Source organism: Stylophora pistillata, chromosome 7 (assembly GCF_964205215.1).
Source record: "Stylophora pistillata chromosome 7, jaStyPist1.2, whole genome shotgun sequence".
Classification (NCBI taxonomy): domain Eukaryota; kingdom Metazoa; phylum Cnidaria; class Anthozoa; order Scleractinia; family Pocilloporidae; genus Stylophora; species Stylophora pistillata.
This window is the reverse complement of record NC_142525.1, coordinates 32060271-32073146: the sequence shown is the minus strand read 5'-3', so window position 1 is coordinate 32073146 and position 12876 is coordinate 32060271. Positions and strand designations below refer to the sequence as shown.

The 12876-nt window shown below is 41.0% G+C and overlaps 2 protein-coding genes across 3 annotated transcripts; one reads left to right on the top strand and one right to left on the bottom strand.

The window, feature by feature from the left end:
* Positions 1–45: 45 nt before the first annotated feature.
* Positions 46–6048, bottom strand: LOC111330900 (GPALPP motifs-containing protein 1). The gene is made up of 8 exons (XM_022935887.2): positions 5667–6048; positions 3911–3978; positions 3748–3828; positions 2412–2475; positions 2103–2191; positions 1602–1715; positions 1320–1379; positions 46–1153 (listed from the first exon to the last, which is right to left on the bottom strand). The coding sequence occupies exons 1-8, from the start codon at positions 5932–5934 to the stop codon at positions 992–994; spliced, it is 906 nt and encodes a 301-aa protein (XP_022791622.2). The 5' UTR covers positions 5935–6048; the 3' UTR covers positions 46–991.
* Positions 6049–6108: 60 nt separating this feature from the next.
* On the top strand, positions 6109–12876 carry LOC111332274 (peptidyl-prolyl cis-trans isomerase NIMA-interacting 4). 2 transcript variants are annotated; one of them, XM_022937584.2, is made up of 6 exons: positions 6109–6278; positions 7551–7618; positions 8815–8934; positions 9086–9118; positions 11687–11831; positions 11989–12876. In XM_022937584.2, the coding sequence occupies exons 1-5, from the start codon at positions 6209–6211 to the stop codon at positions 11810–11812; spliced, it is 417 nt and encodes a 138-aa protein (XP_022793319.1). In that variant the 5' UTR covers positions 6109–6208; the 3' UTR covers positions 11813–11831; positions 11989–12876. The 2 variants fall into 2 exon arrangements, with proteins under 2 accessions (XP_022793319.1, XP_022793312.1); XM_022937577.2 differs by having other exon boundaries at positions 11687–12876.

Sequence of the window (12876 nt, the reverse complement as noted above, 5' to 3'; positions counted from 1 at the left end):
ATTTTTCAGTATAAATTATCAGAAAAGAAAAAAGGATGTTGAATATACAGTTGTTGCACATAATGCATGCAATTAACATTTTATTCAATGGTATATATGTTTAGATACTTTGCAAGTTGCAAAGTATTTTTCCAAGCCCTCTAGGGATGAAAAAAGTAAGAGCAAAATGTCCTCTTATATTATCTGTTCGGCCATTGAATAAGAGATTTATTATTCCACTGTTATTCCATTTTCTAGTTTTGAAACTTCTTATGGACTCATCTGAGCATCATACCAGTTGCATAAGGCATGTGAGAAAAAAGAAAACAACACAAAAGGAACCATCTAGTGTTCTTGATGAACAAAAAAATTCTTGAAGGGTTTGAAATTCGTTACTAATAAAAGCATTTCTAAAAAAACACGAAAGAAATCAAAGTTGATGCACATTGATTTTGCCCTGTTCTACAGTGTATTCTCTGGCATATTTTGTGTATTCCATTGCCCTAATATGGAAATATGATGTAATAGTGGGGTAATTATATTTGGTATCAACACGAAAGGAAACATGACAATGTAAGGTTACAGAGAAAGTTTAAAAATTGACATGTCGCAGGTGATGAGTTTTTGTGGGTTAAACACCGTTGGAAGCATCATCTAAAATGTTGTAACGGTGGTGAAAACAGAGAGTGCACAATAGCTGGGAATTATGTAAGTATTTGAATGTGTGGGACATCCGTGTACACCTATAGCAAAAAGGCAAAATAAAAATTTCTTATTCTAGTAAGGTGCTTATGGCTAATGTGAAATTTACTGTATTAGACCTTAGATTAAGCAGTCTCGATGCAGGCTTTAGTTACTCTAAGAATGTCTCACTCCATACAGGAGTATTTTGTTACAATTAATACTGCTGCAAAAAACTGTGTTGTTCAGATCACGACCTCATGGCTTCTATCAACAAGTACAATGCATAGTCTGATGAGCAGGAAGACTTTTACATCAAATCTTACACCACTCAGAGGAAAGAGGAACCACTTCTGGAATGTTGAAACCTGGAACCAAGTTCCTTGGACTTCTGGATAACAGATTTCTTTTGCTCGCCAGTCATTCTTGGTAAGTTCAAGTCTTGGTCCCTATCAAATGGTCTTCGTTCAGGAGGTTTGCTTTTATCCTCATTCTGTCAATTTATTTAGGAATGTTATTTAAAAGAAGAAACTAATTATTTGATCAAGAACTAGATGCCAACCCACTGCTTGCTATTTTCTGTTGTTACTATTGCAAATAAAATAAATTTCAAAAACTTGCAGAAAAGATAATTGTACCATTTTGAGGTACTTGCCCACCTTTTGTTTTTCAATTTTCTTCGTATGCATATCCATCAATGATTCTCCCCTGTGTCGCTTCTGAATGTAAAAAAATACAATTATTCTATGTACATGTAACTGCAACTGCTTCAAAGGGATTTTTTAATATCACACTCCACATGACTGAGTGAATATTACTTAACGGATATTGCAGACTTTTATTAGCTTCTGGTCACAATGCTTACATCAGACTCAGAAAATTGGCAACTGGAGAAATATTTAATCAGCTGAAATGTAATTCACCAAAAGATCTCCACTCACATTGTGACTTTCCACTTGCTTGGTCATCTGTTGATCTCTTGCGATCTCCCAAGGAGTCCTAACAGGTTCATCAGTATCAACTCCTCTTTTTGATCCTTTGTCAGCCTCCTTTGACTGTTAGATGAATGACTGAATGACTAAAACTTCTGTTGCTTTAATTTATAGAACACACTAAACCAATCCAGTGCTCAAATTGCAGGAAACTATATTTCAAATTAATTTGACTAATCATATAGAAACTGGCAGAGGGGAATAGGACACCAGCCACACCATGGTAGCAGGCTACCAGGGGCTGAAAAGATAGGCAGGGCAAGAGAGGTCTGGAAGGTGGAGGAGAAAACCGAAGGAAGTAGATACTTCACAGGGGCAAGAAGCAAGAAAAAAAAAAGAAATATCCAAACCTTTTGCATTATTAACCTGCACTGTTTTTGAAAAAGGTTGAGAGAAGGGAGTCAAAGGGCACGGGGCAGACAAAATGTAAATATCTTCCTTATAATGTACCTTCTTGGCCTTGTCTGCTGGAGTGTCTGTCCAAACCGATTGATCACCTACTTCAACAGCACGAGCACGGAACTTGCGGGGCCCCAAACCTGTATAGAAAAATAAACCAAGATTTAAAACTAGAAAACAATGTTGTAACACCCACTATTAAAAATGAAGCTTGTGTTCAATGAAGAACATTCCTTAATTTTACATAGAGTAAGAAGAGAGTGTACTTTCCAATATAAAGCTAAGGCTTCCCACAAAGCTAAGAACTGTACTATTGCAAGAGAATGTCATAATCAATTATTCAAATTCAAACTAACTCACCAAAATTCTTGCTCAAGTCTGGAGGCAGCTCTGTCATCCAAGTCTCTCGCTTAGGTTTGGTATCCTATAAAATTGATGTAAAAACTTTTAGCAAAAGCAGTTTCCTACATATACAATAGTGGGAACCAAGTGCAAGGGAGGGGAGGGAGAGAAGCACAAGGAGGGAGGGGATGGAATAAGAAAGGAGGGTAAAAATGGGAAATTAAAGTAGACAGGAGGTATAAGAGAAATGAGAAACACAAACATGTTGCTTTGAAACTCAGAATCCATGCAAACTTAAAAACTACAAACTACATGCTTTTGCTGTTGTTTTTCCTTTCACATCAGCCAATAGGGACCTTAAACACGAAGGCACACTATATAAGGAAGTCTTCCCTGGGAAGACCTAGGCTCATTTGTCACTCACCGTTGACATGTGCAGGTCAAATTTAAATGCTGATAGACGAACAAAAGGAGCTAATGAGATGTCTATTGTTTACTTCCACCAGCATGGTGGCAAGAGGTAACGTGCAAACCACCTACTTCAATCTCAAATTTACCGCCACATATGAAGACAGTTTCCATTGGAGAAAGGAAATACAAATCTCAAAAATTCTTGTATTGCAATGAAGACATAAAACAATTTTGAGGAATGCGCCCAGTGCTCACTGCTTTGGAGTAGCTGTAGCTCAAGCTGACTTGACTCTAAGAGTTCTACATCACACGACGGTTGATTGGCAAATGGTCCAGTGGGACCTAAGGCTCCCTTTATAGCGTGCCTTCGTGTTTAAGCAGTCAGGACGGCAACACCAAGGAAGACTTCGATTAAAAAATGAATTTCTACTCTTAGTCAGAATTTCAAAAATGGCTGCATGAGCTTACTGTCTCATACAGCGCCACAGCTCAACTTCAGCATGACATGTAGAAGTAGCATTGAGTTCCAAATGGAAATTGAATGAATTTGCCATTGCGGTTTCGGTTCGCAGACGACGCAAATTTTGGCGATTTCACGTTGTTGTTTTGCATAGGTCAGCTAAGAAATGTACAAAGTTTCAAAACGCACGTGCTGAGCTATTGTTCTACCAATTAGATCTCTTGTTTTTCCACGTCCTCGTTGCCGTCGCCGTGGTGGTTGCTTAAGGTCCCTAAGAATCTTCAGTGTTTTGAAGTGAAGGTTGCGTGATAAGAGTCCTGGGTTTAGAGGGTAGGGCAACAAGATTTACACCCCACAGGCCTTAAGTCTTTACCACCCCCATACTAAAGGGAGCCAGCTCAGTTTCCTTCCCTTTTGGCACTTAAAGTTGGACATCTGTGCCTCCAAGAGCAAATACTTCAGAACTACCAAACTTTCATGTACCTTCCCTGTCATCTGGTCCTTCTTTGCCATACTGCGTGCCTCTATGTCCATTTTGGTTCTTTCAAGTCCAACATCAATGTCCTGTAAATTGTATAAAAATCAACTAAAATCATGTTGAAGCATTCTATGTTGAATCCACTCATTTGACATTCAAAGTATTTACTTTGGCAGTAGGCAGAGTTGGTCCAATTATTTCCTCATCTTCATCACTACTGATGGTATTTTCAACAGCTGTACACAAAATAACCAGAAAAACAGTTAAATAAATAGCCCATTTCCGAATTACCCTTGGCCTCGTTTTCAAAACGAGTCCTGGTGCTTATCCTTTCCTATAAATAAGTTTTCATTCACATACAAATTAAACTCATTTTCACAAGAAGGGTTGAGCACCAGGCCTCGTTTTGAAAAAGAGGCCAAGGGTAATTCGGAAATGGGCTATTTAATGATCAACTATGATACAAATCAATTTGTTTTATAAAAAGAGTTTTTTTGTTTCATCTTAGTACATTTGATAATCTTTACTTATGCATTCTTGGCCACACATATGGTAAAGATAACTTATATTGACCAACTGACTGACTTGCAGTACTGCCTGGCTAGTGTCTGACCTACTAAATGACTTGCAGTACTGCCTGACTAAAGTCTGACTGACTGAATGACTTACAGCACTGCCTGACTAGGGTCTGACTGACTGAATAACTTACAGCACTGCCTGACTAGGGTCTGACTGACTGAATGACTTACAGTACTGCCTGACTAGAGTCTGACTGACTGAATAACTTACAGTACTGCCTGACTAGGGTCTGACTGACTGAATGCCTTGCAGTACTGCCTGACTAGGGTCTGACTGACTGAATGACTTGCAGTACTGCCTGACTAGGGTCTGACTGACTGAATGACTTACAGTACTGCCTGACTAGAGTCTGACTGACTGAATAACTTACAGTACTGCCTGACTAGGGTCTGACTGACTGAATGCCTTGCAGTACTGCCTGACTAGGGTCTGACTGACTGAATGACTTGCAGTACTGCCTGACTAGGGTCTGACTGACTGAATGCCTTACAGCACTGCCTGACTAGAGTCTGACTGACTGAATAACTTACAGTACTGCCTGACTAGGGTCTGACTGACTGAATGCCTTGCAGTACTGCCTGACTAGGGTCTGACTGACTGAATGCCTTGCAGTACTGCCTGACTAGGGTCTGACTGACTGAATGACTTGCAGTACTGCCTGACTAGGGTCTGACTGACTGAATAACTTACAGTACTGCCTGACTAGGGTCTGACTGACTGAATAACTTACTTAGGGTCTGACTGACTGAATGCCTTGCAGTACTGCCTGACTAGGGTCTAACTGACTGAATAACTTACAGTACTGCCTGACTAGGGTCTGACTGACTGAATACCTTGCAGTACTGCCTGACTAGGGTCTGACTGACTGAATGCCTTGCAGTACTGCCTGACTAGGGTCTGACTGACTGAATGACTTGCAGTACTGCCTGACTAGGGTCTGACTGACTGAATGACTTGCAGTACTGCCTGACTGTAGGGTCTGACTGAATGACTTGCAGTACTGCCTGACTAGTGTCTGAATGACTTACAGTACTGCCTGACTAGGGTCTGACTGACTGAATGCCCTGCAGTACTGCCTGACTGGTGTCTGACTGACTGAATGCCTTGCAGTACTGCCTGAGTGGTGTCTGACTGACTGAACGCCTTGCAGTACTGGCTAACTGGTGTTTCACTGACTGAGTGATTGTCAACCTTATTGTCTGATTGATTTTTCAGTAAGTTTACCAGTTGGTCTGTTAAATTGATACCGAAAATTATCAAGTTATATGTACCAGCTGCATTACTTCATCTTTCGTGCATTCTATTAAGTGTTTAAAAGTTGGTAAAAATTACAATCTCCACAAACCATTTGACGAGATTGCCCTCGGAGGCACAGATACCGGAGGTCTCATGGGTCCAATAACCTTCGTTCTCATGACTTCTTCCTTTTTATTTTGGAACCCTGGTGGTAAGACCGGTCCATAACACTCGTCTTCATCGCTGCCGTTTTCAAAGTCCTGCAGTGGTCGCGAGGACGTTTCCTTCTTTGCTAGCGCACAATTTTGCTTTTCTTCCTCCTTCTCTTTGTTGATGTTCTTCAAAAGGTGTGGCGGAAAAGCTGGGCCAGTCTCCATGACCAAAACCTGAGTATTTTGCTGGTTACAAGAACTTTTTCTAGTTACACGACTTGGAGATTTTCTTCCGCCATTTTGTTTTTGAGAAGCTTGTAATGACGTCTTACATGAAGTTAATCTTGGTGTCTAAGCCCGCTGACAAGATATTGTTAAAATTTATTTCCAAGCTCTCGCGGTCCATTCAAAGATGGCGGCCTAACTTGACATATAGTTTATGGAAGACAATTCTCACTTAACAGACCATCAGCACTAGTGGTAAAGCGTTCACTAAGCAATGCCACCTAAAAAAGGCAAAGGGAGTGGAGGTGGAGGTGGTAAACAAGATAAAGGAAAAGGAGCAAAAGGCAAGCTCGATGAAACGTAACCTTCAATAAATCATGCAATGCCTAAAAGCCCTGAAAGAGGTCTAGAAGTTGCAATTATTTTTTGTTTGAGGGTCCAAAGGCAACGAAACTTTGTGGAAAATGAGAATATTGGTAGAATAGAATAGAATAGAATCTTTATTTATACACGATAAGAATTAAACCTAATTAAAGCAAATTCCAATTCGATCTGGAACAGTGGACAAGAATAGCCACCCAGTGGATGTCCATTGTTAAATCATTATTTATTTATTCATTATTTATTTATCATGAAAAGCTTGTGGGGTCGTGTACTTAACAAAATAGTATCTAGCCAATTATTGATTATACTAAGACACATTTCAAACTAAATAAGAAACTATAATACAGTAAAACATTCAATTTTCCTCTCTTAAAAATACTTGTAATCAGTTAATCTATTCCTAGCAGTCGAACCTGCAATAAACTAGTAAAAGTAAAGCTTGTCAAGTGATTATTTCTCCTGAGTAGCTTCCTAAGATTCTTAAGGGCAAAACTACCTACATTTTTGACATGATGGTTAACATGGTTCCATAGCACCGAACCTTTATATGCTAAAGAGTCGTTTAACAATCTAGTGTTGAATCTAGGTATGGTTATTGCTTCTTGGTCTCTTAGTGAATAGCTACATTCCCGCCTTATAAATATGCTATTAATTAGAGACTGAGGTAGTGAGACTTTACTTGCTTTATAGAAAAGGTTAACTATTTGAAATTTGTATTCTAAATTATCGTATCCCATCCTGAAACGTTTAGAGCTACATTAGATTCCATATCTTTGGATAAGTTGTAGACCATTTTTGCTGCTCTACAGTGAAGTTTGTCAATTGAGTACAGAAGATCCGAATTTGTACACGAACCCCACAATAAAATACCATAATACAATTTATTACACGACTCGGGCAGTCAGAGGGCCAATAACTAAAATCAGCCAATCAAAATGCTCTATTGCTGGTCCAATATTCTCTAAGTATTGGACTGGGCACTGTCCCAAATGATACCGCACTTGTGTTCCTTTGAACTTCAGTCGTATAATAAATCTCTTATTAACCAAGCTTGCTTGGGACCGTACTGGACGAATATCAGCCCTCAGTCTTTTTTGTACAGACCTCGCTGCGCTCGGTCTGTACTGTCAAGACCTCGGGCCGATATTCTCCCAGTACAGCCCTCGTGCTTGGTTAATAAGATATATATATTATATTTTTTACCAACGTATATTTTCCTCTCAATTTTCTAGGAGGAGGGGGTGGTGATGACGAGGGAGCAAGTGGAGGGAAGGCAAAGAAGGGTGGAACCGCAGTGAAGGTAGGGCTTGTTACACCCTAACATCAGTATGCATATTCTCCATACTGTTCTCTCAAGAAGAATTTGTTTAACTTTCCAAAGCCTCTTTAGTTGGTGATCTCTTCGTTTATTCTTGCAACCTTAACCTTGTAACTCCCAGAAGTAATTAACCTGTAACTTCTCCCTATAATATCCATACATGATCCAGCAAACAGTTAATGAGAATACTCAAACTTATCAGATAGAAGTTGTTACCTTGATTGAACACCAAATTCTCCTAACCAATTTACAAGGAAATGTGTGGTAGCTAGAGGGGAGAATTCATAATCAGATCTTGGGAGTTAAAAGGTTTCTGTGTGATTCAGGAGTGATCTTGTAAGGAGAAATTAGTTGCTATTTGTTGATATAGTTTGGAAGGATTAACAATGCAATACTTGTAACAATATCAACATACTGTCAAGTAGAATGGTGGCCAAGTGGTTAGGGTAGCGCAGGTTCAAGTCCTCCACCCTGCCACTCACTGGATTTGTTCTCAGTTGTCCCTAGTTCAACTCCTTGGCTGCATGCTGTAAATAGCCCACTGGTCTGCCTCCTGCCAGTGGGGATTTTTAAACACTTAGTTAAAACTACATTGTGGCTGAAAAGCCCCTATGGGAGAGCCTCAATTGACGTATATTATTTATTATTACACAACTCAGGCAGTCAGAGGGCCAATAATTAAAATCAACCAATCAAAATGCTCTATTGCCAGTCAATATTCTCTCAATATTGGACCAGGCACTGTCCCCAATGGTCCCGAATGATACCGCTCTTGTGTCCCTTTGAGCTTCAGTCGTATAATAAATCTCTTATTAACCAAGCCTGCTCGGGACCGTACTGGAAGAATATCGGCCCTCGGTCTTTTTTGTATGGACCTTGCTGCGCTCAGTCTGTACAGTCAAGACCTCAGGCCAATATTCTCTCAGTACGGTCCTCGCTCTTGGTTAATAAGATATATTTATTAAAAACTGGATCATTGGATAGTGGTGAGGAGAACATATTCAACTATTAGCTTTTGAATGTAATGAGTTTTTGAACCAGGTGGGAGAAGTAACTTTTACCAGGGAAATGAGAGTCAATGAATTTAAGAGGATATCAGATCAATTGAAGTATCTAAAGTTTTAGTTTCGGTATATTTGACTTAGACTTCTTATAAATGTTGTCTTACATATCTAAAGGTGAGACATATTTTATGTGAAAAGCACTCTAAAGCAATGGAAGCCATGGCAAAGTTAAAAGATGGTCAGAAGTTTAATGAAGTTGCCTCAGCATACAGTGAAGATAAAGCAAGACAGGGGGTAATTACCTCTGGATATGTTTTTGTGTGTGCTTGATGTGTTGGTAAATTTGATATGGCAAGCTTTTTCAGTTGTTGTGGATTTTCCCTTTGGTTATTGAGCAGGATGGTTGATTTTTATTGAACTCCATCTTCTAATTAATTTTTTCCAGGGTGATCTAGGATGGATGACAAGGGGATCTATGGTGAGAAATGATTTAGAATTTGAATTTTACTAATCCACAAAGTCTCTGTCTCTTCAATTTTTATTCACTTGCTGAGGGGGGCATTGGGGCCTCTGGGAAACCACAAAACCAAAAACCCGACAAAAAAAGGCAGATAAACTGAAAATCGCATGCAAACCTAACAAAACCGCTACATTTTCACCTTCGAAGGGGTCAAAAAGGAAAAACCAAAAACCGCAGCAGAGTTTTCATGAAAACCAGAACCGAATGCGAAAACACATAAAATCCGCAAACTGCTCTGAACATCAAAACCGAGAAACCGAACCTTTTTGGCCCAAAAACCAAAAAACCAATCCAAAAAACAGTCCAAACCACAAAACCGAAAATCCCAAAGCCCCCCTCCTTAATCAGTTAGTTAGTCTTTCAGTCAGCCATACAGCTGGTTAGTCAGTAAACCAGATGGTCAATCATTCAGTTGGTCTGCCAGTCAGTTGCTTAGCCAATTAGGTGGTCAGTCCTTCATTCAGGTTGTTAAGCATTCACCTTGTCAATCAGCCAGACAGTAAATCAGTGGGCCAATTGGCTAGCCAGTCAGTCAGTCATTCACTCACTCCCCCACTCACCAAGGTGGTCAGTCAGTCAGTCAGTCAGTCAGTCAGTCAGTCAGCTAGCCAGTCAGTCAGTCAACTAGCCAGTCAGTCAGTCAACTAGCCAGTCAGTCAGTCATTCACTCATTCCCTCACTTACGAAGGTAGTCAGTCAGTCAGTCAGCTAGCCAGTCAGTCAGTCAGCTAGCCAGTCAGTCAGTCAGCTAGCCAATCAGTCAGTCAGCTAGCCAGTCAGTCAGTCAGCTAGCCAGTCAGTCAGTCAACTAGCCAGTCAGTCAGTCAGCTAGCCAGTCAGTCAGTCAACTAGCCAGTCAGTCAGTCAGCTAGCCAGTCAGTCAGTCAGCTAGCCAGTCAGTCAGTCAACTAGCCAGTCAGTCAGTCAACTAGCCAGTCAGTCAGTCAACTAGCCAGTCAGTCAGTCAACTAGCCAGTCAGTCAGTCAGCTAGCCAGTCAGTCAGTCAACTAGCCAGTCAGTCAGTCAACTAGCCAGTCAGTCAGTCAACTAGCCAGTCAGTCAGTCAACTAGCCAGTCAGTCAGTCAGCTAGCCAGTCAGTCAGTCAGCTAGCCAGTCAGTCAGTCAACTAGCCAGTCAGTCAGTCAACTAGCCAGTCAGTCAGTCAGCTAGCCAGTCAGTCAGTCAGCTAGCCAGTCAGTCAGTCAGCTAGCCAGTCAGTCAGTCAACTAGCCAGTCAGTCAGTCAACTAGCCAGTCAGTCAGTCAGCTAGCCAGTCAGTCAGTCAGCTAGCCAGTCAGTCAGTCAACTAGCCAGTCAGTCAGTCAGCTAGCCAGTCAGTCAGTCAACTAGCCAGTCAGTCAGTCAACTAGCCAGTCAGTCAGTCAACTAGCCAGTCAGTCAGTCAACTAGCCAGTCAGTCAGTCAGCTAGCCAGTCAGTCAGTCAGCTAGCCAGTCAGTCAGTCAACTAGCCAGTCAGTCAGTCAGCTAGCCAGTCAGTCAGTCAGCTAGCCAGTCAGTCAGTCAACTAGCCAGTCAGTCAGTCAACTAGCCAGTCAGTCAGTCAGCTAGCCAGTCAGTCAGTCAACTAGCCAGTCAGTCAGTCAGCTAGCCAGTCAGTCAGTCAACTAGCCAGTCAGTCAGTCAACTAGCCAGTCAGTCAGTCAGCTAGCCAGTCAGTCAGTCAACTAGCCAGTCAGTCAGTCAGCTAGCCAGTCAGTCAGTCAGCTAGCCAGTCAGTCAGTCAACTAGCCAGTCAGTCAGTCAGCTAGCCAGTCAGTCAGTCAACTAGCCAGTCAGTCAGTCAACTAGCCAGTCAGTCAGTCAACTAGCCAGTCAGTCAGTCAACTAGCCAGTCAGTCAGTCAGCTAGCCAGTCAGTCAGTCAGCTAGCCAGTCAGTCAGTCAACTAGCCAGTCAGTCAGTCAGCTAGCCAGTCAGTCAGTCAGCTAGCCAGTCAGTCAGTCAACTAGCCAGTCAGTCAGTCAACTAGCCAGTCAGTCAGTCAGCTAGCCAGTCAGTCAGTCAACTAGCCAGTCAGTCAGTCAGCTAGCCAGTCAGTCAGTCAACTAGCCAGTCAGTCAGTCAGCTAGCCAGTCAGTCAGTCAACTAGCCAGTCAGTCAGTCATTCACTCATTCCCTCACTTACGAAGGTAGTCAGTCAGTCAGTCAGCTAGCCAGTCAGTCAGTCAGCTAGCCAGTCAGTCAGTCAGCTAGCCAGTCAGTCAGTCATTCACTCACTCCCTCACTCACCAAGGTGGTCAGTCAGTCAGTCAGTCAGCTAGCCAGTCAGTCAGTCACCCAGTTGCTCAGTCAGTCAGTCAGTCCATCATCAGTTAGTCAATCAGCAAGTCAACAAATTGGCCAGTTAGACCATGGTCAGTCTATCAGCTAGTCATTTCAGTAATCAACCAAATAGTTAGTAGAGCAGCCATCCATTTGTGCACAAATTTTATCCATACATGTCTTTGCTTAACCAGAGAGATGAAAATCCCCTTGCAAATTCACTGCATTTTGCATTCAATAGGTTGGTCCATTTCAAGATGCAGCATTTGCTCTCTCACCAAGCACAGTTGATAAACCAGCATATACAGACCCCCCAGTCAAGACAAAATTTGGTTATCATATTATAATGATCGAAGGAAAGAAATAACGCCTGAACTGAACTTATGGTACGGATCTAGGACAACTCTGATATCTTATTGACATGATGGGGATGTTGAGTAAGATTCACAGAGCAATTTTGACTGTAGAAAGTGGAACTGTCATCTAGTTTTTTGGAAATTCGTATTTTAACATCCTTGATCATTTTTTTCTTATCCTTCTTAGAGAATTCTTAGAGTGGAATGTTTGGGCTAAACAATGTAAGGCGACGGCTTGAAAACGTGAGGAATTCGTCCACATCAAAAGTACAATACTTCCTATTCTAAACAGATTAAAAACTTGATGAAAATGCATAGATTTGGTTTTAATGTAGCTATGGTGTTGCACTGCAGCCAATGTACATGTAATATCCTGTAGTAGAGACCTGCATGTTTGTGGTTTCTTAAATCTGATACCCTCTCGGTTCACCCGTTGTCTCCCCCTTCGCAATGGTCTGGTAGCTTTTGGTAGGTATTCAAGTTTAACCAGTTTGTACCGTTGTACTTCTCTTTTCCCTCTGGGGGAAGAGTTAAATTATATTTTACTCTCATTTGGAAAAAAAAAAAAAAAGGAAAAGAAAATATATGAGCCCGTGTTCGGACCGTGGAACGAGAGGTTTCCAGTTCGGTTCTATCCGGAAATTAGTTTTGTTTTTCGTGAGTAAATCCTTATAAATCTGTCATTAGTTTGATTTTTTAGTTTAGCTGTAAGTGCCATCTGAAGGTTATTATGTTTTAATAGACTTAATATACTTCTTCGGAAGCGGGAAAATATTGCATCACGCCTGAAAAAGTAATTACTATTTTTTCTTTCGACTCCTACCTTAAACGGCACGTGCCGGATAAAACATGATTAAACTGAAACATACGTCAGTTCTTTGTTAGCAGAGGTCGTTTTCTGCATGTGGCAGTCAGATTTTCCCAATTTGACGTGACATGATGTGTTCAGTTTCCTCGATTAAACAGGAGAAAAGTCACGTCCCTATTCTTGCATCATTACAATTTGTTTTTTTTTTTAAACTAAAACAAATTGGACTTGTAATTATAATTATATGTGATTAAATCTGGGCACGAA